Source organism: Symphalangus syndactylus, chromosome 1 (genome assembly GCF_028878055.3).
Source record: "Symphalangus syndactylus isolate Jambi chromosome 1, NHGRI_mSymSyn1-v2.1_pri, whole genome shotgun sequence".
Lineage (NCBI taxonomy): Eukaryota > Metazoa > Chordata > Mammalia > Primates > Hylobatidae > Symphalangus > Symphalangus syndactylus.
Genome location: NC_072423.2, coordinates 74,260,768 through 74,288,679, shown reverse-complemented (window position 1 = coordinate 74,288,679; position 27,912 = coordinate 74,260,768). Strand labels below are relative to the sequence as shown.

At 42.3% G+C, this 27,912-nt stretch overlaps 1 protein-coding gene across 18 annotated transcripts in view; it reads right to left on the bottom strand.

The window, feature by feature from the left end:
• Nucleotides 1–27,912, bottom strand: part of PTPRM (protein tyrosine phosphatase receptor type M) — an 834,094-nt gene that overhangs the window by 85,248 nt on the left and 720,934 nt on the right. For all 18 annotated transcript variants that reach the window (XM_055238011.2, XM_055238031.2, XM_055238021.2 and 15 more), the window contains 3 exons: nt 23,467–23,554; nt 6,451–6,527; nt 2,107–2,143 (listed from right to left, as the gene is read on the bottom strand). In XM_055238011.2, coding sequence (XP_055093986.1) covers nt 2,107–2,143; nt 6,451–6,527; nt 23,467–23,554 — 202 coding nt within the window. The remainder of the gene's footprint in view (nt 1–2,106; nt 2,144–6,450; nt 6,528–23,466; nt 23,555–27,912) is intronic.

Genomic DNA, 27,912 nt, shown 5'->3' with positions numbered 1-27,912 from the left:
CACCTTAATCTAGAGGGCCTCAATATTGAAAATACAAATAAGAGCAACTTAATGTTCTTGTTATCTATGAAAACATAGGTTGCTAATCAAGTTATTGGAGAGATACGAAGCTCAGGAGTATTTTGGGTATTTTACAATCAAATTTTCACATGAATTTACAAAAACTGTTAATTTCAAATTATCATAAAATGTATTAAATGTGATGCTGTGATGCTTAATTTAGAACACTCTGAAATCCATCAGAATGAATTTCAAACCCCTAACAACAGGTTCCTCTAAAGGCATTGACGAATCCAGTTTGGAAGCAGCAGGGTTAGGAGATGTCTAGGACCAGACTCTGACATGCATCCTTGTTCTATCCCATAGGTAAGAGCTCAAGCTGAGCCTTGCTTCCTGAAGACCTCAGCAACCTCTACATAGTAGGGCCTGCTTTGTGCCAGGTTCATACTGGAAACTCTACAGACAACTTTGCATCTAGCTAGCAAAGTGATCTTGGAAGGAGCCATTACCAACTTCAAGTCATAGACGATGAAAGACAGTGGGAGCTCCAGCAGGTCATCCAGACCTGAGTGCAGAGTACCCTAGTGGTGATGTGAGACTGTGGACTCTGTGTGGTGTCACCCAGGTTCTTGGGGTAGCTGTGGGCATGGGGCAGGATCGGTTTCCACAGTGGCTCCATTTCAGCCACAGCTGGAGCTTTTCCACCCCCAAGCTTTGCTGTCTAATGCTACCACAGGGAATAACCAAACGTAGCCATTTCCATCAATATTAAAATTTAAAATTCAGTTCCTCATTTGTAGTAGCTGTATTTCAAGTATGCAGGAGCCACATGTGACTTGTAGCTATGATACCGGACAGTGCAGATAGAAAACATTCCCACCACTGCAGAAAGTTCTACTGCACGGGCAGATCCAAGCGTTGGAATTCTGCCCTCTGGCTACAACTGCCTCTTCTCCTAACCTATGACTCATCAATGGGACCCAGCCTCAATCTGTTTACTCCTTCCCTCTCCTCATGGTCCAGTGGACACCTCTGATTGCCCTTCTTCCAAGCCTGGACTTTCCAACCCCAATTATCTTGGCATCGTTGATTCCCTTGGTCACTGACTTTCTGTGTACACCCTGCCCCCATGCCTAACCTTTGGCAGGTCACATCCTTTTCACTTCCCTGCTACTATTCCTGGGATGTAGCCTATTGCTGAAAACAATGATAAAATAATAACATGTGCTGTTCAGCCTTAACTGGGTCTTCTCTGCTTCTTACTCCTTCTTCAGTTCATCCCATATTGACTCACTGACTCATCCTTTAGGATGCCTCATTCTCTAAAACCTCGCTCCCTCATGACCCCCACCCTCTACAGATGACCCACTTCATACGTTGGGAAAATCACCCAAAAACCTTTGCCATGAGCTTCCTCAACATGTCCTCTAGCTCTTCTGTTTCCTTTAGCCAAGGTGACCCACCAGCTACTTTCCACCTGGGAGAACTAACTTTCTGCTTCCACATCTTTGCTCATGATGTTTCTCCATTCAGAAGGGCTCTTCCCAATCACACCTCTGCCACAAAACAGTTTCTGAGTCATCCCACCTGAAAGCAACCCCTTCCTGCTCCAAATGTCCCTAACGTTTTATCTGTATCTGTCCTCTCACAGATGTCATCTGCCACTGTACCTACTAAAGTACATACAGGTGACTGCACATCTTCCCCACTAAACACAACCACTGTGAGAAGGGGGTGCTTGCTGGATTCAGCCTGGCTCTCCAGCAGCAACCAGCACAGTTCCCTGTGTAGAGAGCAGCTGGTGTATATTGATGGAATGGCTATCTATATATTTACTTTTGCAAATGTCTGACTTACTCCTAAGGTAGACATATTGAATTCAATAAAGAACTGATGGACACATTTCTCCTAATGATCTCAACATGAAGTTCTAACTAAATGATTTACATGACCAGAATGTCTGATGGGAAGACAAGAGTGTACCTGTTGATGGCTAGAACCGCAATAAATGTGCAATATCTTCCTGAAGGAGGGTGAAGTGGGTACAAAATGATAGAAAGTGGGCAAAAGAAACAAAGAAAGACAACAAAGTAGAAATAAACTTACCTTGGGTAGCAATGTAATGATTGGGTCGATGATAACCCTAAAAATAAATAAAAGAGAATATTTGATAAACATAAAATCGATAAACAGCAGATAAGTCACATGCTAACTTTGCTGAAACGAATGTGCACACAAATGCCAATAGCTACATCACCTGAAAGTTAAATGGCCAACCCAGCACCATTGAGTTTCTCTTAATTAGTGAAGGTGCATCAGATACAACAGTTCTGATGCTTACACCAAAGGTGTGGGTAACTTAATCATAACTGGCTATGAGATGATGGATGAGCAAGAAACTCTAACAACTTATCGATTCTCTGAAATAACATGAGCATTACTCTTACAAAATGCAAACAAGCTGAGAATTTGCAACAGAATTTCATTTGTGTTTGGGATGTTATTGGCAATATGCCAAGGGTTTAACACACATTCTGTTATATTGGTATAGACAGTTATATCAATAATGATCCTCAAAACCATTCTTAAACACTGCTAATACCATGACATGCTACTGTAGCAAGGGCCAGGAATTTAAAGAGGCAGAAGTTCTGAAAGATCCCTTCCTTTTATCATGACCCTATAAGAAACAAGACAGACAAAAACTGAGGCCAAAGAAAAAGGGCCAGGTGTGGTGGTTGATGCCTGTAATCCCAGCACTTTGGGGAGGCTAAAGCAGGCAGACTGCTTGAGCTTAAGAGTTTGAGACCAGCCTGCACAACATGGCAAAAATCCGTCTCTACAAAAAAAACAAAAATTAGCCAGGTGTGGTGGCATTCACCTGTAGTCCCACCTACTTTGGGGACTGAGGCAGGAGGATTGCGTAAGTCCAGGGGTTCGAGGCTGCAGTGAGCCAAGATTGCACCACTGTACTTCAGCCTGGGTGACAAAGTGAGACCCTGTCTCAAAAAAAAAAAAAAAAAAGAAGGAAACAAAAAAATTGTAGGATAAGTATCTGGGAAAGAAAAAATCAACTCAAAGAAAATTACACCCAGCTAACATATCACCATGGATCTTAATACTTTCTATTTCTGTCCCCCAAGATTGCCCAAAATACCATGCCCAAAACTGGTTGGAAAACAGAAAAAAGAAACTTGAAGAGAAAACTCAGATTTCTCAGATAACTTAAATGCACATGTTAGATCATTTTGCCCTTAAAAACAAGTGGAAAACGATGAACAACAAAAGCAAACACATTCTTTTATACAATTGACTTGCTGTAGGTCTCAAATTATAGAACCATGACCAATATTAAATAGAACTCTTTAGACCATCACTCATTTCTCACCGGCTGGTAAGTCCCACAAGGGCAAGAACTCTGCCTGACTTATCCATACTACACGTCCGAGGGCCTAGCAAGGTGCCCAGTAGATAGGAGGGACTCATCTGATGGTGAAGTCACCCAGAGAGTCCACAGTGGCCTGTATTGCTGAACATCACCATCATTTCTCAGTCCTTACCTATTTGGCCATTGGCAGCATGAGTATGATCAATCCCCTTAAAATGCTTTCTTCCCTGGTTCCAGGATGTGACTCTCCTGGTTTTCTTTCTACCTACCTCCCTGGCCACTTGTTCTCAATTTCATTGGCTGGTTCTCCCTTTTCAAGTTGATGTGGAAGGCCTGGTTCTTGGACGTTTTCCTCCATCTGCTCTCACTCTCTGAGTGAGCTCCTCCAGTCCCATGGCCTTCAAGCTCGTCTGTACACTGATGAATCCCATATTCTTGTTTCCAGCCTAGACCTTTTCCGGGAAATCTTGATGCATACCCACTGCCTGCTCGACACCTACACTGGGAGGTCTAATACATATTTAAAGCTTCACACACCTAAGACGGAACTCCTCATTTCCTCCTTAACCCCTACCTGAATCTGTTTCACACACCATCTTCTCTTCAGCATCCTTGACCCCTCTCTCCTTCCTGAACCCCGTAGCCAATCTGCCAGCAAATCCTACTGGCTCTACCTTCAATGCAGCTCAAGGGTCTCACCATTTCTCACCTCCACTGCCACCTCTCTGATGATTCCCACAGCCACACAGCAGGCTTCTCTGCTTCCTCTCCTGGCCATGTGCAGTTCACTTCCCACCCAGCAGCCAGATCACGCCTTTGCTCAGATACCTCTAACGACTGCCCATCTCACTCACAGTAAAAGCCAAAGTCCTTACAACTGTGGACCTGACCTGGCCCATGACCTCTCCCCCATATCATGGAACTCCCCAGGCCCCTATATACCATGCCAATGATTGCCTGCTTGCTTTTCTTCAAAATCGCCAGGCACAAATTCCACAACAAGGCCTTTGCTTGGGCTGTTTCTCAGCCCAGAATGCTCTTCTTCCAGGTATCTGTGTAGCTCAACCCCTTGTCTTCCTTGCTCACTTGCTACCTTCTCAGTGGGACTGACTACAGCCACTCAGTTCAAAATTGCCATCAGGGCCTCCAGGTCTGGCGCTCCGAGTCCCCCTTTAAGGCTTTAGTTTTCTCTGCAGTACATACAACTTTCTAATTGACCATATAGAATTAACTTTTTAATTCATTGCCCATTTCTCCTAATTAGAACAGCAGCTCCACTGGGTCAGAGGTTTTTTTGGTTTTGTTTTGAACTGTTCACGGCTTTTCTGCTAGCACCTAGAAAGGTAAATAATGCATAAGTACTCAGTAAGATCTATTGACTAAGAGAATAAAGAGGCCCTCAGTATTGGCTCTTCTCTCTTAAAATTCAAACTCATTAATCCAGTCTTTTCATTACTTTATAGCCTTGCTCATGTATGTGACTTCCTTGAGCTGGAATGTCTTCTCTCCTGCATTTCCACTTACTCACTGGTTAAAGCTTATTCAAATTACATCCTCTATGATGCCTAATCTGATCACAATGACTCCTTCAGTCGGTGTTTCATGAAACACTTACTAAGGGCTCTCTATATTCAGGCATGTGCCAGGTGCAGGGGATGTAAGATGCCTAGGACACTGTCCCTGTACTCAAGGACCCAGTAGGGACTGCAGGAGCTGGGACTGGAGTGTGAGCGTTGTCCCCTGGAGCCTCTCAAGGGAAGGTGTGCTACAGTTGGCCTGGAGGTAAGTGGACTGGATAAGACACTCATATTTCAGTTTCTCAGCTTCTGAGTTGGGAGACTGTGAGAAGGAGATAACTGGTCTGGGACATCTGAGTACTCCCATGAGGTACTCACTAAACATGTGCTGATTAAAGGAGTAAGTGCAAGGCACCTTATGAAGAAACCTTGCTTTAATAAAAAATAAATGGAACCTGGAGTGGGTATGGTTTTGGTTGTTATCAAAATAGTGCAGGAGTCTTCGTTTGATGAATGAGAGATGAAATAGTCTTGAAATAATCATACCCCAGTCCCCACCCACAAATCTATAACTGAAAATGTCAAATCTGTCTAATTAGCACTAAACATAACATTCTCATAGTTATTTTTAGATAACTTTCTTAGAGATTGTGATGCTATTTACTTTTAGTAGCATCTCAGTAATATTCAATCCAGAAGCAAAACCATATATATGGATCAATCCTGTCTATGGAATTATTGATAGATAGACTAAGCAATAGTGTGATGGCCAAGCACAGAGTATGCCTTAGGAACCACAAGGGAGCAGAAATCTGTTTAATGTAAATGCGGGCCTTGGAGGTAACAGCAACTTTCCCTTGATTTTTCAGTCTACTTTTGATTTCATTCATTCTTTCAACTGAAAACATGCTGTCTCCTAAAGAATTTATTCTAATGTAAAACATTAAGTTAACATGACGCAGAATGAACAAAGAGGCAGTCTTCAATAATTAAACAGCCTACATATTTAATGACATGTCTTGCTTGCATTAGAAGTCCTGGTGAACAGATGCAGACTACTTTGAAGACTACTTAAAAGTGCAGTGATGACAAGGGATTGCAGATCACCGTATTAGGAATTAGAGAGTTTTGTCCCATTAATATGCAAACAGAGTTTTTAAGTGTCGAATAATACGAGTTGTTGACAAAAAAATGGAAATAACATTTTCTTGGTCCACATAAGCATGAGATGGCAAAGAAAGCATAGAATGTTACAGAGAAATTCACCAACAAATGGGCTGCCATGAGAAAAGGAGTGACCGTGTCTTCACTGTTAAGTTCTGTGGTGTGCAGGGTAATATTCATGTGTTTGCTTTTAGATTGAGCCCAATGTATGTCCAATTGTACAGCAGACACACAAACTGGTACATGTCAGAATGGCTGGGTTTACTGAGTTTTAGACTCTGATTTAATCATTATGCATTGTATACATGTATGAAAATATCATACATAGCACCCAAAATGTACAACTATTATATATCAATTAAAAAATAATAAAATACATACATCGATATAATTGCCATTGATATAGTCTGAGTTTGTGTCTCCTTCTATTGTCTGCAGCCTCACTCGGGAATGATCGTCTGCAAAGGAAAAGGGACAGAAAATAACGATTAACAAAAGCAATCTGGTAGGTGGTGCTGAGCCCCAGAATGTAAGCATATTACATAGAGATCACCCACATACACTCTGCTTTAAGATGAAGAATTAAATACTACACACCCTCCTCTTCCTATTTTGCTATTAAAATTGGGAAGGATTTATATTTTTTTACATTTTACAGTAAATCTCATTAACTTATTCTTTGATCATTGATGGGCCTAAAGCATTGACAAAGGTTTGACACTTTTACATACAATCCTGTGAACCACAAACATAAGTAGATCTTGGATTGCAAGTTTGAGCAACTTCACTAAATCACATACAAACCCTGAGATGTTGAAGGCTGTGACATCCAACTTGACAAATGATGATTACAAACTCACAGTGCAGGCTTCTGGGATGTGCAGATGTGATCCTAGCCTTAGTCACTGGTGAGTTCCCTAAGTCCTATCTGTATCTGCAGGCATCAGCCAGCAAGAGCAAAGCTGTCACCATCCATCATGCGACCACAGGCCAGGCAGTAAGGGCACCAGGCTTCAGCCTCCTCATCTGGAGAAGGGGATGACACTACTCGCCTCAAAGTGGGCTGTGTCCAGGATTCAATGAAAACACAAATTGACACATAAGTACTATAGAGGGCTCATATTTATGGCATTAATTAGCTATATTTAAATATTTCCAGAGTAAAAAAAATTACCTGCAAATACTATTGATGTATCTCAATTATTTCCTTGAAAATGTATATTGTATTTTATTTGTTACCTTAATTTTTTTCAGAAATGGGGCCTGGCTATGTTGTCCACACTGGTTTCAAACTCCTGGCTTCAAGCAGTTCTCCTGCTTCAACCTCCCAAATGCTAGGATTATAGGTGTGAGCCACAGCACCTGGCCCCAAGTCCATATTTTAAAAAGGGATGTGCTTCGTATGTTGTCACTCATAAATGGGAGCTAAGCTAAGAGGGCGCAAAGGCATAAGAATGATACAATGGACTTTGGGGACTCGGGAAAGGGGGAGAAGGGGGGTGAGGGAGGAAAGACCACACATTGGGTACCATGTACACTGCCTGGGTAATGGGTGCCAAAATCTCAGAAATCACCACTAAAGAACTCATTCATGTAGCCAGACACACCACTTGTTTCCCCAAAACCTACTGAAATTAAAAATTAAAAATTAAAAAAAAGAAAGGATGTGCTAATAGCACCGTAAGGGCAGAATTTTCCTGCACTGATCACTGCTGTGTCCCTGGCCCTTAGATTAGAGCCTGGAACGTAGCAGATTTACCCCCAAAATAACTTTCGAAGAAATAAAAAGTGCATTTTTGTTTTTTGAAAATATATGTCCTTTAAAATGTATTTACCTAAATTACTGTTCCTTTTAGCAGAGGGACCCTTCCTTCCAATTAAACTGTATGCTAAAACTCAGTATTCAGAACAGATAAAAGCCAGCTGCCCTGAAAGGAAAGCACAGGGGGCCCTAATAAGAACATTTTGCAAAACTTCACTTCCAATGTTGCTGGAGCAGTGGGAAACCCTGCTTCTAAACTGCTACTGCCTTTTTCTGACGCTAACTTTACGCAACATTTCTTTTGGGTTAGTGGTAAGAAATGAAGCCCACAGCTTTTGAGATAAAAGCCAGGGGAGCGGCAGATGACAGACCCTTTTATCCCCAGTCACTGGAGCAAGTATTGACCTAGACCCATTCCTTGAAATGCTAATGGGTGAAAGTCAAAATTTCATATTGGTTTCTGGAGTTTAACTTCCTGTCGAGTAGATGTTTTGTTTGTTGTCAATAGCACAGGCAGAAGGAAATCGGTGTCAATTTTCTAAACTTCCTTCCTTGATGGGGCTTTCCACTTCATGACAGGTAGTCACATTATTTCATGTCAGTGCCTCACCATTAGTTGAGGTGCAATAAGTTTATCTGGAATGCGGTGACAAGCTGGGCCAGAGAAGGAGAAAAGCTGAGAGGAGGTCGTGTCTTCCTGCTCTGCTCAAAGGAGACTATGGGATGAGCAAGTTCTGGGGTCGAGTGTGTGGGTGAGAATCGCTGCTGGTGGGTGAGAATTGCTGCTGGTGGGTTAGAATCTTTCACGTGTGGTTTTGGGCCAGTTACTTAATCCTTCTGTGCTTCCTTCGCTGTAAAATGGAGATGAAGAGTGCCTACCTTGTGGGATTACTGTGAGCATCAAAATAATACACATATAGAGATCAGAATAAAGCCTGGTAAATAGGAAGCGATGGATAGATGTCAGTTATTATTATCATGGGCTATGTAATGTACACTCATATTTTTCTTCCTGCTGTTTTTATAGATGATGTCCAAGCAGATAACAGCAACCCCAGGAACAGACTCATTGGCAGTCAGAATGTTTCCTCATGGAGATCTGCTTTAAGAACCAATTTCCTAGGACACGTTTTGCTGCTTAAAACCAGTGGCTCCCTATATATGTTTTCCACTGTTGGCGGTTTGGGGGAGGTGAGCTGGTGCACTGGACATGTGTAGATTGTTATGGCTTTTGTGTATCTTAGGAGAGCCAGTGCCTACACGCAACTACTGCACAGAAGGGTGCCACAAGCACTGGCAATGCCATTTGAACTTCAAGAATGAAAGATGCACCCTAGAACTGAATCACGGCTACTCCACACACACCGGGCTTTCGTCAACTCCTCTGAAGGGAGGTCAGGTTCATCTTTCTGGATACTTGGGCTTTCCCTGGGCAGGTTTTCAAAAGGCAGGCAACTGACCGCATTAGAACCTTGCAATCTAAGCAGGCCTGTCTCGAAGATCTGTTGTACCCCCTCGTCAGACTCCCCTCTATTTTGTGCTTTATTTCTCTGAGCACCTCATGATGAGTGCTGCTCACTCCCTGTGATTTACCACCCATGGGCTGCTCAGGCTATTCTGGAAGGTTCTCTTTAGGGACGTCAATCTCCACCAAGACTGAATTCCCATTTCCTATCAACAGAGCCTTTGAAATAGAGTTTTACCATCATCTCCTACAGTTCAGTTTACCCACACCTCAAAATTTAACTTGGCTGCTACTTCTCCAGATTCAATTGCCCTTACTCCCCTCAGGATGGGGAAACCTGTAAGACACATGTACAGCTGACTTCCTAACAGAATGAGATGGGTTTTGCCTTTATATACATGGTAGTATCTTTTTTCTTTTATTGATTCTACTAGATTATAATGTCTTGTGGTCAAAGACAGTGTTACATACAGTCTGAACATCCCTAAGAGTACCTTTCTCCAAGGCCACATGCCTAACTCCAAAAGACTCCATTCACAGCACAGAGGCACAGGCTGCAGTCCCATGTGCGGGGCCCTGCCTAATACACAGCAAGTGAGCAACAAGGATTGAACTCTTCCCCATGCTAATGAATGGGTGGTGGTCCAGGATCATCCAAGATACCTTGAATAGGTCCACAGTGCCTTTTTAAATTTCAGATTTTTTTAATTTTTTTTTTTGAGACAGAGTTTTGTTCTTTTTGCTCAGGCTAAAGTGCAATGGCGTGACCTCGGCTCATTGCAACCTCTGCCTCCTGGGTTCAAGTGATTCTCCTGCCTCAGCCTCCTGAGTAGCTGGGATTATAGGCACACACCTCCACGCCTGGCTAATTTTTATATTTTAAGTAGAGATGGGTTTTCACCATGTTGACCAGGCTGGTCTTGAACCACTGACCTCAGGTGATCCACCCGCCTCAGCTTCCCAAAGTGCTGGGATTACAGGCGTGAGCCACCACGCCCAGCCTAAATTTCAGTTTTAATACAGGCTTGTCTAATATTGTCAGAATACTGAGCTGTTTCATCTTCCAGAAATCTCTTACCTAATCATTCCTGCCCATCTCTAACTGTCCAAATTCTGCCAATTTTTCAGTATTCAACTCACATGTCCCCTCCTCAGTAAGGTCTTCTCATTTATTCAGTGATTTTTTGAGTATCTGCTATATGCCAAACACCATGCTAAGTGTTGGGGATATGTAGTGGTAAACAAGTTAGATTTATGGTGCTTGAGTTCATGGGACTTAAGGCAATGGAAAACACATTTAACAGTCATTGCTTAAATAACGACTTAAATACGATTTTGATAAGTGCTAAGTTGGAAAGGACAGTTTGCTATGAGAGTGAATGGCATGGGTCCTGACCTACTCTGAAGAGCTAGCAAACAATTCCCTAATAAAGGGACGCTGAAGCTCAAACCATGAAGATAGAAAGTAGAGAGGGCAGAACTCCTAAATTCCAAGTCCAGGAGACAATGTGTGTTCAGGCCAGGAGGTAGGAAGGATCTAGTATGTTCAGGAAACCAAAGAAGGCTGGTGTGGAGAATGTGCTGTCAGAAGCCAGGGAAGAGAGTGGTGGGAAATGAGAACAGAGAGGAGGAAAGGCCAGGTCATTAGGACCTTCATCCTGAGCACCGCAGGAAGCCACAGGCGGGGGCGTGCTTCATTTCATCAGATGCCCGCTATTGTTGAGGACGAACTGGAAGGGCTCCAGTTGGGTCGGTGGGTGTGGGGAGACAATGGGGAGGCTACTGCAACAGTCCTGGGGAATCAATGGCAGCTTAGCATAGAGAGGGCTATTGGACAGGGCCGAATCTGAGGGGTATTTAGGTGGTAGGACTGACCACAATGATCAGTTCACTTATTGTGGATGAGAAGAGGTATCATGTTGACTTCTAGGATTCTGACCTGAGAAATAGGGCAGAAGATGGTGCCATCGACTAAGATGTGAACCATGGAGAAAAGCCAGCTTGGGGCTGGTGATGGAAATGAGGCATGCAGTGTTGGATATATTTAATCTGAGGTGTTTACCATCTGAATAGAGATATGGAGTAGGTGGTTGGGTATAAATTCTCCTTCCTTAAATGTCAATAGTCCTTTGATTTCACTTTTTGGTGCTCTTATATATGGTTATCTATAGACATGACTTATTTCTCCTACAGATCAAAAATACTTTAGCTGGATGTGATGGCATATGCCTGCAGACCAAGCTACTTGGGAGGCCGAGGCAGGAGGATAGCTTGAGCTCAGGAGTTCAAGACCAGCCTAGGCAACATGACATTTTAATTATTATTTTTAGAGACCTTGTCTCTATAAAAAATAAAAATTAAAAAAAGAATTAGCCTAGCATGGTGATGCACACCTGTAGTCCTAGGGAGGCTGAGGCAGGAGGATCCCTTGAGCATAGTGGTTTGGGGCTGAAGTGAACTATGATTACACCACTGCACTTGCCTGGGCAACAAAGCAAGACCCTGTCTCTATAAAAACAATAACTATTTAAGAGGAGCTGTGTCTTATATTCATCTTCACCTCCCGTGTGCACGCTTCTATGAAAATAATAGTATAAATAACTACATATTGATAAATATATAATCAGTAAACATTTATTTTTATGAGTAAGTGAAAAAAAGCCCAGCTTACAGTGAGATACCATCACATACCCACTAGAAAGGCAAAACATTTAAGTCTGAACACCAAGTTCAGGTGAGGATGTGGAATAATATAAACTCACAGATGCTGCTGGTGGAAATGAAAATTAGTACAATCACTTTGAGAAACAATTTGCTATTTAGTAAAGCTGAAGACATCCACGACCTATGACCCAGCCATGAGGAAATGGATACTGTGTGCATCTTGAAACATACTGAAGCAATATTGTTTACAACTGACAAAACTATAAACAATCCAAATGTCCATCAACAGAAGGGAGACATAAATCATATTAATAAAGTGGAATGCTATTTAGTAATGAAAATGAACAAGCTACAGTTGCATACAACTTGAACAAATCATACAAACATAGTTGAACAACAAAAAAAGCAATACACAGAAGAGTATATACCAATGCTGTCCAGTAGAACTTGCTGTGCTGATGGAAACATTCTATATCTGTGCTCACCGGTACAAAGGCCACACTAGTTACTGAGCACATGAAATGTGGCTGGAGTAACAAAGGAACTGAAATTTTCATTTAATTTTAGTGAATTTAAACAATTACATGTAGTTAGTAGCTACAATACTGGATAACACAGATATATGTTACATACCTTTACTTATCTAAAGTTAAAAGCCAGGCAAAATGTAACTATATTGTCTAGATCTGTACTGTCTAATATATCTGTTAGCCACATGAGGCTAATCCTAATTGTGCTGTAAGTGTAAAATACACATCAAATTTGGAATATTTAGTATGATAAAAAGAATGTAAAATACCTCATTTATATTTTTTATACTGACTGCAGGTTGAAAAGTTGACATTTAGGACATATTAGATTTAAGAAAATATATTACTAAACTTAAGTAATTTATTTCTTTTTCTGTTACTTAGTGTGGCTATTAGATTTAAGGACAATTTAATATTATACATGTGGCTTGCGTTTATATTTCATAGTTTATTTCTATTGGACCATGTGCTAGGGAATACATAAAACAGGAAAGGTTTCAACCAATCAGGCAGCCAACTCCCAACTCATCGCACCATGCTCAAATAAGGCAGATGCCTAGCTGTAGCCAATTGGGTGATTTCTCTACTTTGCTTCTCTGTTTGGCCTATAAAAGCCTGCCACTCACACTTGTAGGTGTAGCTCTCTGAACCTCTTCTGTTTCTGAGGGCTGCCTGACTCATGAATTGGTCTTTGCTCAAATAAACCTGGCTAAATTTAATTTGTCTAAAGTTTTTCTTTTAACACTACTTAATGGCACTGAACTTAAAAATGGTTAAGATGGTAAATTTTATGTGTATTTTTCAAAAAATAAAAAAAGTCCAATTTTTCCATCCCTCCCTTGTATAATAGCTCCTCATGTTCCACTGTAGTCCCTGATATCCTAGGAAAGGGCATTCATGGACTTGCAGCCTAGAGCCCTGTGAATTCTTTTGCTAGGCACATTTTCCTGAGATGGTGAGTTCCCTTTCCCTGATGAAATCAAGGCAGGGGTGACGGTGACTCTATAGCTTTCTTTTCTTTCTTTCTTTTTTTTTTTTTTTTGAGACAGAGTTTCACTATTGTTGTTCAGGCTGGAGTGCAATGGCGTGATCTTGGCTCCCTGAAAGCTCTGCCTCCTGGGTTCAAGCAATTCTCCTCTCTCAGCCTTTTGAGTAGTTGGGATTACAGGCACCTGCCACCATGCCCAGCTAATTTCCGTATTTGCAGTAGAGATGGGGTTTCACCATGTTGGCCAGGCTGGTCTGAAACTCCTTTTCCTCAGGTGATCTGCCTGCCTTGGCCTCCCAAAGTGCTGGGATTACAGGTGTGAACCAACACGCCTGGCCTCTATAACTATCTAATAGAGGACAACAGTCATACATTATGTTGTTTATGAAGTATTTTTGTTTTAGTGATAAAATAAGGTGAACACTGATAAGTGAATCCACCTCAAGCCCAGGAGATACCTGTGTTAGCAGTGAGAGTGGGGTAAGTCTCTAGAAAGGGTCCAGTTGGGGTGGAGAACGCAGGACATGTGTTCTGCCATGGAGAGCAGCAGGCTGATCATCACATGACTGCACTTCCTGGCTGAAACAGGTCAGCACTTCTCAAGTCAATCCCTCTGTCTTCCAGAATACAAAAAATAGGAAAGTATCACCATCACTCACATTAAGTCAGTGAATGTAAAAGCTAAAGAAGTGAAATGATTGGCTCTTCCAACTCCCCCATATTCTGCTGCTTGGACATCTAAGAATGACTTGGCAGAGAAACTGCAGATTCTTATGCGTCCTCTTTCAAACAAAGCTCTCAGATGACTATGAAAACAACAGATATAGACTGTTGGGGCAAATACGTCAGTATATGGATGCCCCTCACCATATGTTCTTGAAATATCATTCACCTTGACTCAGATGCCAATTACAAAGACAAATATGTATCAACCATTCTTTCAGGAAAACTCAGTTATTCCTTAGGGTACTCCTGAGGCTAAATCATATTAAATTTTTATGAGGAAATGCCTCACAGACATTTCTGGCATCTGGCAAAATGTGGCAGTCACTCAGACAAAGAATCCAAAGAAATGCCAATTTTCCACTGATGAGCCCTGTTCTGCAGGTTTGTTTTGAAGGCTTACCAGCTGGGAGGGGCCCTCTCTCAGGGCCAGGGTCTAGCCATTGGGGTTGAAGGGAGGAAAAAGTTTGGAAACCTCAACTGCCTAGGCATAAGATCTGTAGAATTCAATCAGTTTTGTGGTTAACAACAGGTCAATTACTAACCATGAAAGCCATGGGGTCAAGACTATGAGGACTTGGTATTTCTGGGGGACACAGCCTGTAAGTTTGAGAAGACCTGAGCTGTAGTTTTTAATTACCATCTGTATTTCTCTGCCAACATGGGTGCTTTTCCTTGATTATTCCAAAGCCATTTCACATTCACACTTTGCAGGAAATGAAACTAACAGGGGCTTTGGTGTCCAAGACCATGATTTGATGCTGGCTCTACAACTCACATGCATCTGCACAAATTTGGAGTCCTGCTGAGCTTCATCTGTAGAAAGGGGTGACAAGGGGCTACTTTCCTAGGAGTTTTGGGAAGACCAAATAAGATAATGCATAGTATTATCAGGTGCCTGGAACACAGTACAGTTTGTTCCCCTTTAAAAAAAATTACCCTGCCTGGCACGGTGGCTCACGCCTGGCCTGTAATCCCAGCACTTTGGGAGGCTGAGATGGGTGGATCACCTCAGGTCGGGAGTTCGAGACCAGCCTGACCAACATGGAGAAACCCCGTCTCTACCAAAAATACAAAACTAGCCGGGCGTGGTGATGCGCGCCTGTAATCCTAGCTACTCAGGAGGCTGAGGCAGGAGAATCTCTTGAACCCAGGAGGCAGAGGCTGCAGTGAGCCGAGATCGCGCCATTGCACTCCAGCCTGGGCAACAAGGGTGAAACTCTGTCCAAAAAAAAAAAAAAAATTACCCCTTTTCTGTGAATAAAAGCAACATCCTTGTTGAAGTTTACCAATAAAATCTTCAAAGCACAAAGAGCCAGTATGCTCATTGGGGAACAGCAGAGCAGGGCAGAACTGAAAACTGGAAGCAGCCAATCTTTCAGGGAAGAGGAGCTGGAGATCCTTTTAAAAAGGAAACGGGAGAAACGTTTGAAGACATGCTAAATGCTCTTCAATAACTCCTACATTTTAGTCTCTTGGTATCTGCTCAACAACCTATCCCTATTTCTGTGTAGTGGAGCATGGAGGTTAGGATCCCGGGCTCCTGAGCCAGAATCCCTGTATGAATCTCAGTTCTGCTGCTTTCTAGTTGTGTGGCCTTGGACAAGTTATTTAACCTCTCTGTGCCTCAGTTTCCCCAACTGTAAAACTGGAATAACAATACTGCCTATATTTGTGAGGATTAAGTGAGTTAATATAAGTAATCATTAGTAAGTAGCTGGTATACAATAAGAAGTAAGTGAAAGTTAGCTATCACTTGTCTTATTAGTGCCAATGACTTAATTCAAGACCTGATCATTTTCATCTGCACTATTTCATTTCTGCCTCTAGTTGCTTCCCTCACCAGTGAATCCACACCAAGGACTGCTTTTCTAAAACAGACGTTTTTTTCCTAACACTACCTTGGTAACCATTCAATGATATAAACAAGAGACTGAAGAATGGTAGGCAAACAAGCAAAAAAATCTGATAAAATCATTCAAAAGGATTACTAGGCCTTTAATTTATTTACCTGGAAAGATCTCTGGGACATATTACAGAGTGAAGAGGAGCAGGCTACAAGGCAGCATGTCTAATAAGAGTCTATTTACATGAAATAATCAAATGCATTGGTGTATGTGTAGGTATGCACAGTGGGATAACTGGAAGAATGAGGTTTCTGCAGGGGATAAAATCTGGAGTGATTTTTATTATCATCTTTATGATTTTATGTGCTACTTTAACGGTCTATAAGGTTTATATTATCTTTGTAATCAGAAAGAGAATAACACATCTATCCTCATTGAAAAACAAAGAGCAAAAAAAAAAAATTAAGTCAATAGCTTCAAGAGGTAGAAAAATAAGAAGACTGGAATGAAACAGAAAAAAAATGTTAGCAGGGTTTTAATCCGGATGGTGAGATTCTGAGATATGTTCCCCAAGTTTTCCACAGTGTATAAAGTTTCTTTAATGTGTATGAATTGGAGAAAAATCTATTTGCCATGCATGACTTGAATATGATCAAAATTAAACTTACGTTTATATCATAATCACAACTCAATGTTACCCCATCAAGAAATGTAACAAACTCTGCCACTTTGAGAAACTCCATCTGCATAAAAACTACTTGCTATTCCTCTCGTATCTCTCAAAAAAAGCCTTTACTAGATGAAACAGAGAAAAGCAGATATTTTTGGGTAAGAAACAGGCACATAAAGACCTTGTCACAACAAACCACTGCTTAGCGTTGAAGAATTATAATCCGCTGAGGTTTTCCCCCCGTGTACATAGGCATGCATTGGACTGGGGTGATGTGAGATTTAGGGCAGGTCTATGCCCCACCCTAAGTCTGTAAAACATGGTATTTCCACCCTTTCCATCAGGTAACATCACGTTTAAAAACATCTCTAAGTAACTTCAAATATTTTAACACTTCCATATTAAACATGACGGATATTGGCAATAGTCATGCAATTTTAACTTGTGTGTGATTAGATATTCCCACAGTGGCAGAAATGGAGTATATCACTGATAATCTTTCACCTCTAACCAATTCTTTGTCTCTGCTACATACTGGTGACATATATAAGGTAAATTGGAATCACAATGATCAAGGTAACATTTAGCCTCTGAGAGAAGGCTGGAAATTAATTTTAATTACAATTGATTTCTGCAAACAATGGATTTGCTCCTCCCGTGGCTGCATTTGGGCCGAGGATTGCTGTTGCGCTTGTTTCAAGGTAGGATCTGCAGGAGACCCAGTGTGCCTGCAACTCAGGAAGTGCTTGGCGCCTTACCCAGTGGGATGCCACCTCCAGTGCAGTCTCCCTGCTTGTTTCCACCTGGTTCCCAGCTCTGCCATGCAGCTTCTGAGCAGGAAGTTTGAGTTCGATGACGGTGGCTCCATATGAATTCTCCTCTTCCTGTTGGTTTCATGTGGGTCTTGCCTTGTTTTCTAACTCTTTTTCTGACTGACTAATCCCTGTGTCAGAGCTCTCTTTATTCTTCAGTATCCTGGCAGGGATTTATTTATTTTACCCTATGCCTTCCTAAACATATTGTGTCCATCTGCTTCTCTCTTGCTCATGCCCACCTGAATTTAATGCCAAAAGCTCGCTCTGCCAGTCCATTCTTACCTAACTAAACTCTGGTTCCCTCCCTTCAAAGACACTGTTGGAGTCACTCAATTAGCAGAGAGAAGCACACTGCTATAAAACAAAATGTTAGAAAAGTGAAGCCTTCAATGTGAGCAACCAAGATTGGCTCACTGATTAGAAGAATCTGGGGTAGGTCCAAAGTTCCAGTCGCTGATTAGTTACACCTCGTTGTTAGGAAATGGAGTAGGAGGGCATGGTAACCCACCTCAGAAGGGACCTCGTGTCCTCAGCACTACATCAGAGTCTCTGCTGTACTAGATCTACTAGATCTACCAACAGGACACTAACAGCACCCCTTCTCTCCATGAGACAGTGCTCCCTGCACCGCTGAGCAGTTCTGTCTCAGGACCGCCCGTTATTAAAGCCCCTTTAGCTGGGTCTTGGGCTCTCTATGCCCTCCTTGCTCCCTCCACAGATCACCTCCTCCTGCCAATGGCTTCTACCACCACCCATATGACCCATGAAATGGGTCACTGATTTATAATCCAGCCAAGACCCCTCTCTTTCAGATTTCACAGCAGTCTACAGAACTGTCTGCTTGGCTTCTCATTTGCATGTTTCCAAAGCATCTCAATATGTCCCCAAATCGAACTCATAAGCTGCTGTTGATCTCATGCCAACCTGAGCTCCTCTCCACAGCTGGTTCCCTTCCAGTATTATCCATCCTGGATAATACTGGAAGGGAATGGCCCATCCATCCTTCCATGTGTCTACCTGCTCAACTGCCCACCATCCATCTAACCATTCATCCTCCAGTAAGTCGGAAATGCAGGAGTCATCTCTGGCTCTCCTGTCTTCCTCACCCTGTCTCCCATCCATCTTTCGGTTGGGTCCATTACTTCTTTTGAATTCATCTACTTATTTTCTTTCTAGCCAACATCATCATCGTGTCACACTCGGGCTACTGGAAATTCCTCAGCTGTCCCTTTCGAACCTACTTTCTCTGCAGTCAGATCTAAATTTTCCAATGAAATTTTATTAACACCTCCCCAACCCCTTTAATGAAGTTTCCCTTATTCTTATAATAAAGACAAAAGTCCTCAACCTGCCCCAGAAGGCTCTGTAGGTCTGGCTTCCACCTCCCTCCTTCTCTAGCCCAACTCCCACCCCTGTCCTTCCAGCTCCAGCCACCCAGCCTTCCTTCAGTTCTTCAGACCCAAGGGGCTCCCCAGCATGACAGAGTCTGTTCACATGACCCCCCTCCCAATTCTGCAGCATCCTCCCTGCTCTGTCCCCTCTGTTCAGTTGTTTCCCATCCTCGGGGAGGCCTTCCCATACCTCCTCACTCAGTCCCCACGTTGTGAGTTCTCATGGTACCATGTTAACTCCTTCTGTGTCCTTAACTTGAATTTTATTTTGTAATCACTTATATCACCCCCTTCTCCCCCACGAAATTTCCAGGACCGTCAGCTTCAGGAGGGCAGGGGCTCTGTCAGCTCTTGCTCCTGTGGTAACCCCAGAGTCCCTGCATCTCCCACCTCTGCCTGCACCCCACTCCCTATGGTCCTGCAGCACAGCCTTCCCTGCTGTACCGGCCACCTGGGCGGACACACTCCTCCGCCTTCTCACCTGTTTCAAGTCCTGGTTGGCATCTCATCCCCTCAGGGAGGCTTTTCTTGACCACAATCTAAAAACATCACCCACCCTGACCAATCTCCATTCCCTGCTTCATTTTCCTTGCCCTGTGCTCACCTCACCTCCTAACATGGGTGTTACACCCTGCACTCAGCAATTGCTCCTGTCTTGCCCACAAGAAGGTGCAGCACGACACCAGCACAGCATCCCGTCTGCTTTGTTCCCTGCTCTGTCGCTGACACCTAGAATAGTGCGTGGTGTGTAACAGGCACTCAGCAAATATCTGCTGAAAGAATGACTGTGCCTGGCACATGGCAGATCAATACATACTTGTTGAATGAAGATCAGAAGAGAGGAGGAAGGGAGCCTGGGAAGCTTCTGCAGATTCTGGCTCATTATCTCCAATTACCAGCCCCTAGAAAGAGGAGCCGGCTGCAAGGGGGCTGCCTCGTTAGTAGGGAGATTTGGTGTGTGCCTTAAGCTTAGAGTTAATTATAATTAGGAGCTGTTGAGAGTATTAGCAGGGCTAGGCTTGTGTGTGGAGGGGCGGTAATGGTGGGTAGGGTGTTGGTTTATATTTGGAAGGGGCTAGCTCAGCAAATTTATAGTGTAAATAAGGGAAAAGTTAACTTACTTAAGAGCAAAAGCCAATAAACAGTTTTAAGGACCATTAAAACTATTTTATATGCAAACACTGCTGCAACACAATGAACGTGATCATTACACCACTTCTGTGTTCTTTGAAAAGCACTAACAAGAACCTCTAAGATATGCTGACTGAATTCCCAATTCCTCATCCTAGTTAGTGGTGTTATCCCAAGTCTGAGGCTCTAGGAAGCAGACTTTACAGGAAGTGAAACTGACTTTTCTACAGTTACATAATTTTTAGGCGGGGGATAGTTATACTATTCACTATGCCCATAAAGAAACAGCCATTATGTACGTGTGAGTCATGATGTATGTGTGGGTCATTATGTGTGTGTGGGTATAGGAAGCAACAGCAAACTAGAGGAAGGAGTAACACGGATACCCAGGGAAGGGCTTCAGGACGCCATGGAAGGTGAGAGGAAGATTAGGAGGCTGGACAGAGAAGTCTCTTTTTGACACTGTCTCTAGAAAGATACAAAAATAACACAACCCAGTAAAGAAACACTAAAAGACCACTGGAAGGGATGGGATGGAGAGCGGTGAGGGCTAGAAAATGTAGTCCCAGAAGTCATGGGTAAATGACAGCCCACTGCAATGCCTGGAAACGGAAGCAAGTCCCGCCTGGGCAGAAGTGGGCCACTGCACACAGAAGTGCTCACCAGTAAGGAACAGGATGGTCCCTGAATTACCTACCAGCTCATCACTTGGAATCTGAGACTTCAACATGCTGATTTTTTTTTTTTTTTTTTCATTTTAAATGAAGTAATGAATCTGCTAAACTTAAGAGGAGTGACACAGAAGTAATGAAGAAGTGAGATTTTTTTTCAGGTAACAACGATCAACATTCTTTTAATGTGGCATTTCTGTTCATTTCCACAACACGTGATCTTGTCAGGAAATTCTGACACTGAGAAGGCTCATGACTCACCCAAGGTCATTGAGCCGTACGTGGTAGGACAAGGACTCCAAACTGTTCCTCCCATCTCTAAACCCTATGTCCTTCTCTTTTGCCCGAGAGGTCTTTTCCTGATCAGTCTGCCACTCATCCACTCACCCTTCTCCTTCAAGTCCCCAGTGGTGTCCTCACAACACATTCTCCATTTATTTATGGACCTGAGATCTATTATTTCATGCATGTCTTATCCTGATCTGTCCACAGACTACAAATTCATGGTGGTAGGAGGTAGATTTAAACACATCCTGCCTCTGACAACATTGTGCCAGACACACAAATCACATTTGATACCTCTATTTGGGGTGCTGAAAAAATTGATCCTAAGTTCAGGGTCCTGAGAATTGAAGACTATCTTGGTGGTAGAAATGTGCCCTGGGGGGTAAGAAAAAGTTCCCCTTGTGGAATCTGTTCTTCACTAAACCAGGAGTCAGCAAACCACTGTTTGTGGGCCAAAAGTAGCCCACTGCCTGGCTTTGAAAAAAAGTTTCCCTGGAACATAGTCAGACCCATCTGTTTCTGTATTGTCTGTGGCTGCTTTTGCATGAAAACAGCAGAGCCAAGAAGCTGAACTGAGACTGAGATTGGCCTTTAAAGGCTAACACATTTACTACTGGACCCTCTACAGAAAAAAGTTTGCCAACCCCCTGCACTAGACTGTAACTACTAGGAGGGCAGTATCTTGTGTTTTATTATCTTCTTTTTTTTTTTTTTTGAGACCTCTGGAGTCTTGTTCTGCCACCCAGGCTGGAGTGCAGTGGCATGATCGGCTCACTGCAACCTCCACCTCCCAGGTTCAAGCAATTCTCTTGCCTCAGCCTCCCGAGTAGCTGGGATTACAGGCACATGCCACCACGCCCAGCTAATTTTTGTCTTTTTAGTAGAGGCGGGGTTTCACCATGTTTGCCAGGTTGGTCTCAAGCTCCTGACCTCATGTAATCCACCTGCCTCAGCCTTCATTATCTTTTTATAGCAGTGCCTCCCACAGAGTCTGGCAAAAAGAAAGTGATGAATAAATATTTATTGAATGAAGAGATGGATTATTGGACCCTTTTAAGTACATACTCTCTGTCCAGCTGTGATGAGCAATAGGTACAGGAACAGAATTCAGTGTTCCTGTGACAAACAGCTGTATATCAAATACCCACATGGGTCAAGTGGAGACAAAGTGGGCAGGATCTCTGGAGGTTTAAAGGAGAAAATCTGCTTGGAATGTGGTAGGGAGCCCACAGATGTTTTATAGAAAGGAAACAATCAATACAGGGCCATCCCCATGTTTGCCTGCCTCTGCCTCCTGAGTAGATGGGACTGCAGGCACACACCATCATGCCCAACTAATTTTTAAAATTTTTTTGTAGAGACAGAGTCTTGCTTTGTTGCCAAGGCTGGTTTCCAACTCCTGGCCTCAAGCAATCCTCCCACCTCAGCCTCCCAAAGTGCTAGGATTACAGTCACAGGAAATTCTGTGGGCAGCACTGCTAGAGAATCTGTACTGTCACACTAAGAAATGTGAACTCAGGCAAAGACAGTTTAACAGCACTTTCGCAATCAATAAAGCTAATAGATCGCTCCCCTGGAATAACCAAACCTCCCAAGTTTGTTCTCTCATAAGAAATGAGACACAAGGAGCGAGATGTTCTCTTGGCCTAATCTGCATTGTTGTGTTGTTTTTTAAAATCTATGTATCTTTATAAGTAGTATTAATTACATTAGGCGACTACAGCGGGCCCGTCAGTGCCTTGATGCAGTCATGGATGATGGAGAGCAGTTTAGTGTGGGGGATGGATAGTGCGGGCCTTGGGAGAAGGGGTTTCATCAATCTAGCGCGTGTCTCAGCATTGCTATGGAACATTAATGAGGCTGGGCTCGACTTAAAAACCATCCAAGGCATTATGGGTTGGTAACATTCAGTTTCACAGGCACTGGGAATGTCTAAGCTATAATCCTAGCTCTTTTGCTAATGAGTGTTGTGATATGGGGAGTATCATTTAACTTCTGAGTTTCAGTTTCCTGTCCTTAAAATGGGGCTATTACTGACCTACCTAACCCAGTGTCCACAGGATTAATGAGTTAATGTTTTCAGAGAACTCTGAGCTCCTTGCATTAAGGAAAGCTGTGCATCATTATTTCCATTCATTCTCACGTAGCAGCTGGGAAACATTAGGACTATAATGTTTACTCCATCCAAAATGCATTTTCCTTCTCAGCATTTTAACGTTACCTGTGTTACCCAAACCTTAAATCTAAAAGGAAAACAGGGCCCACGACAACAGTACAATGATGAAGTGGGGGTAGATAGTTATTCCTTTCTTTAGTACGAGCGTAACACCAGCTGTTCTAGATGGATGAAGGAGGTAATTGCACTGTAAATTTCCTCTGTATGAGCCTGGTGGTCAATCTTACTAGATGCGGAAAGGCAGTTGTACAACAGCACAATGACACTGTTGACACTTACATGCAATGATATTCCCGTATCTGTTCTTCATTCTGTTCTCATCTTTCTTAGCCGAGTCCCATGGTGCAGACTGCCCTTCAAAGAAGCTCTAGAAGGAAAGTGAGACTGAGAATTACAATTTGGCGCAGTAAACAGAGGGATCTTAACGATGGAGGATGTTCTTAAAAAACGTAGAACAAGGGTCAAGAAGGAAAGAATGCCCACAGGAATGAGACAAGGGATTATTCACTATATTATATTTTAAATATTTCATTTAGCTTTTTCTAAACTTTGTTTTCCTTTAGTTAGTATCTTACAAACACAGGGATGGAGGCTGAAGAGTGAACCCACAATTTCTCTGTATAACCGAGTAAAAATGGTCACATGTTCATCCCCATCCCACCTGAATATTTAATACAGAAAAAATAATGTTTCACTCAATTTCTTAATTATATTGTCATTTTTCATATTCTTGTAAGAGATACAGTGATGTCTTTTTCTCACTAATTGCTAATTGAAGAAAGGTTATTTTTGGTTAAAACATGAGAGTAAGTAAGCTGAGACTTCATGACTTCTAGGCTAAAATCCTGTAATAAACTCTGCCAAAGTTTTCTCTTCATTTTTAATGGAGTTTAGATGTCCATTTATTTAGGATTTGGCACTATGATGCCTGGAGTCTTTAATCTTCAGGTTATTCAATATTTTTTTGTTCAAGTTGTAATGAAAATGTCCCCTACTCTCAGTGGACAAGTATAAAAAAAAAAGTGTGACTTTATTTCCACTTTAGTTCACGTTACATTTTACCTTTATGTGGTCAACTATGTGAGGAGGTTATGGGAAAAGGATGGAAGTGAACAGAATTCAGTAAAGCTATTTCTTGTTTTTGCCACAGTACTCATGTACTTCCTGGCACCCACTGGGAAGGAAGAGAGAGGGAAAGAGGAAGAGATGAAGGGCGAGCAGATGAATGAGAGCCCCATTTGGGAATGCTTTGGGGCCAGAGAACATGGCATTAGGGACTCGTGTCCTCAGATGTGCTCCAGGGTGGCTTTCCAGTTCTCTCCCAAACAGAAGCTCTTCCTTCCTCCCCAGTCTCCATCTCACCTGTGGTGTTCAGCCATCTTGGCCATTTCCACCATTTACAATATTTTGAGATAAGTCTGTCACTAGGTAGAATCTATTTATTCCTTTTTATGGGTCCAACTCTCCCTCATGAGGTAAATTGTTGCTTAGCACTGCTGCAGCAGGACACACTGCTCGCAGACGCCACGGGGTATCTGTGCCCCGCTCTGCCTGCCTGTGTGCTGCACAGTATTCTGACCACTAAGTGGACAGTGCTTGGCATCCTCTGTTGTTTCTATGTCTGTCTCTGCCACCAGGCTGTGGACTCCCTGAGAGTGGGGGCTATGTGTTCATCATTTATGTTTGGAATCCAGTAATTAGTTATTGAATGAATGAATAACTGTGGTGTTTGGTTGTAGTATGTTTTGGCTTTGATTTCAAAATGAAGCTTTATTTCTGCAGCTTAAGTGTGCAAGGGGCTCTAAGGCTTGGAAAGTCTACCTATCCACAGTCTGCAGATTTCATTCCACAGTTGAATGGAATGGACTTGACATAGTTTGTCAAGTCCATGCCTTTTCTGTGGCCTGGTGGGTATGGATACTGCTGTTACCATACAACCGAGCTTGCATCAGAGACTGGCTGGAGAAGACCCCAGCCCCAGGTCTGTCCTGCCCTCAGGCTTCAGATCTTGTCCTCCGTACATCCAACCAACAAAACAGTTGAGCAACACCATTTTATAACACAACACAGAAGACTGAAAAAAATAACACTACAAACCTAACAGTTAAGAGGTTTAATCTGCTTATCTTAAGGTCCCTTAGTTATTATCACAGGTAACACTTTATTATCATAATAGTTTTTACCCTACATTTATCATTTCAAAAACATGGTAGGATCAGATGTGCTATATATGAACAGCTGTATTAACAGATTCACACTATGCATCGCTAGTTGAAGAGTGATATGGTTTGGCTGTGTCCCCACCCAAATCTCATCTTCAATTGTAGTTCCCATAATCCCCATGTGTTGTGGGAGGGACCTGGTGGGAGGTAATTGAATCATGGGGATGGTTACCTCCATGCCGTTCTCCTGATAGTGAGTGAGTTCTCATGAGATTTGATGGTTTTATAAGTGGCTTTTCCTACCCTTCACTCGGCACTCTTCCTTGCTGCCACCAGGTAAAGACGACGTGTTTGCTTCCCCTTCTGCCGTGATTGTAAGTTTCCCAAGGCCTCCCCAGCCCTGCGGAACTGTGCATCAATTAAACCTCTTTCCCTTATAAATTACCCGGTTTTGGGTATTTCTTTTTTCTTTTTTTTTAAATTTGAGACAGAGTCTCACCCTGTCACCCAGGCTAGAGTACAGTGGCACAATCTCAGCTCACTGCAACCTCTGCTTCCTGGGTTCAAACGATTCTTGTGCCTCAGCCTCCTGAGTAGCTGGAATTACAGGCATGCACCACCACGCCCAGATGATTTTTGTATTTTTAGTACAGACGGGGTTTCACCGTGTTGGCCAGGCTGGTCTCGAACTCCTGACCTCAAGTGATTCACCCGCCTTGGGATTCACCTGCTGGGATTACAGGAGTGAGCCACTGTGCCCAGCCTCAGGTATTTCTTCACAGCAGCATGAGAATGCACTAATACAAAAAGTAAAACCCTGTATGATACAGGGCAAATGCAAATAAAAACATTTTCAGGTTATTAATAAATTAACTCAATACAAATACTATCATTAAAAATCGCTAGCTGATTCCATCTAGAACAAGACCTTTATATAATCAGGGGATTTATTCACACATGTAGCTTCTATTCTGCTACATAACATGCATTTAGAAATAGCTTCAGGGATTTTAAAGTCAGATACTCTTTTTCTGAATACTGTCTTTGTTACTCTATGAATGACAATAATTTTATAGTTGAGTAATAACTACTATTTGACTTCCAACAATTTAATTCCACTTTGAGTTTGTCATGATTAATTACCAATTTCACTTCCCTCTGCCTTTTCCACCCATCCAAAAAGTTCTCAGATTTTGTTTTTTGTAGGAAGATGGAAGAAGAAAACTGACTTTGAGACCTTGAAGTCTTCCAGTAAATCCACAGCCTCAACTCATACAGAAAATGCCCCTAGATTCCCTGAGCCTTCACTTGGGGGCCCGAGCCACATGAGAGTCCCTGCCCTCTCTGGATACACAGAGGCTCCCTTGTGGGGAATGATGCTCACATCACAGCTGTGTTTCTTCAGTATTTGTGGTTACCACAGGACTGCCAATAGCCCTTGTATTTAAAAATAGTTATTTTAGTTGTATTATTTTCATTTAATTGGTGACCAAGAAACAGACACAAATCAACAAATGAAATAATAACCAATTGTACTGCATTTGAGCACTACAGTTCCCAAAATGTTTTCCTACAGATGGGGCCCAAGTTTTATCCATCTCTGAGCGCTTATTATGAGAGCATCAAAAGTATGTTCAGATGAATGAGTCCATCCTCTCACCTGATCCTCACTGGAAGAGAGGACATGAGCTGTCCCTTACAGCTGAGGGACATGAGATGAAGACAGAAACCTCAAGATCTTCTAACACAACCTAGATTAGAAGTCAGTGTTTTCTGACTCTTTATCCACTGCCTTTTCTCTACCACTCTTACCCCAATGACCTTGAGAAGAAAACACTATTAAGTCAACTTAAATACACATGGCCAACAATTGTTTTCCATGCCAAGATTATCTCTGCTTGTCTCTGAAAGAATGTTTACAACAAAAGAATATAAAAAATGTCACCTAAATTTTAACTATTGATTACTTCTATAAAATAGGAATTTTTCTTCTCATTCATGATATGTGTTCATTGCATGGAAGCCATTGCAGGAAAAGTTCAGCTTCTTGCAATGAGCCTCCCAACTTCTTATCCAGGAATTATATGAATCACTATGAATGGCAAAATGTATTTTTTAAAAAACAAAACAAAATTAGAGATGCTCTGAGGAAAAGGTCAGATAACTAGTGCCTCCATACATAAATGTCACTGTCTCCTGACTCCATACAGATAGGGTGACGGTGTCTTGCATTTTCTGTAAGTCTTCCTTCCACTTATATAGCCAATTTCCCCATGGATACATTTGGATTATTAAGACCATGTCTCCTTATCCCTGGCTTAGAAAACAAGTAATATACCTATGGGAGCCCAGAGAGAAAAGGGAAAAGCTTTCTAGATTGGTTGCCTCGGCTTTTATTTCCTTTTGTTATGGAGATTAAAAATGTTTTTTCCTAAGACGGATCCAGTTTTGAATGTTACAGCTTTTTTCTAGCATATACTTTCAAGATATCTGAGAAAATATTTACTTTAGACTCCCTCTTATGCCTAAAGTGAGACAAAAGCCAATTGTTTAAATTTTTAGT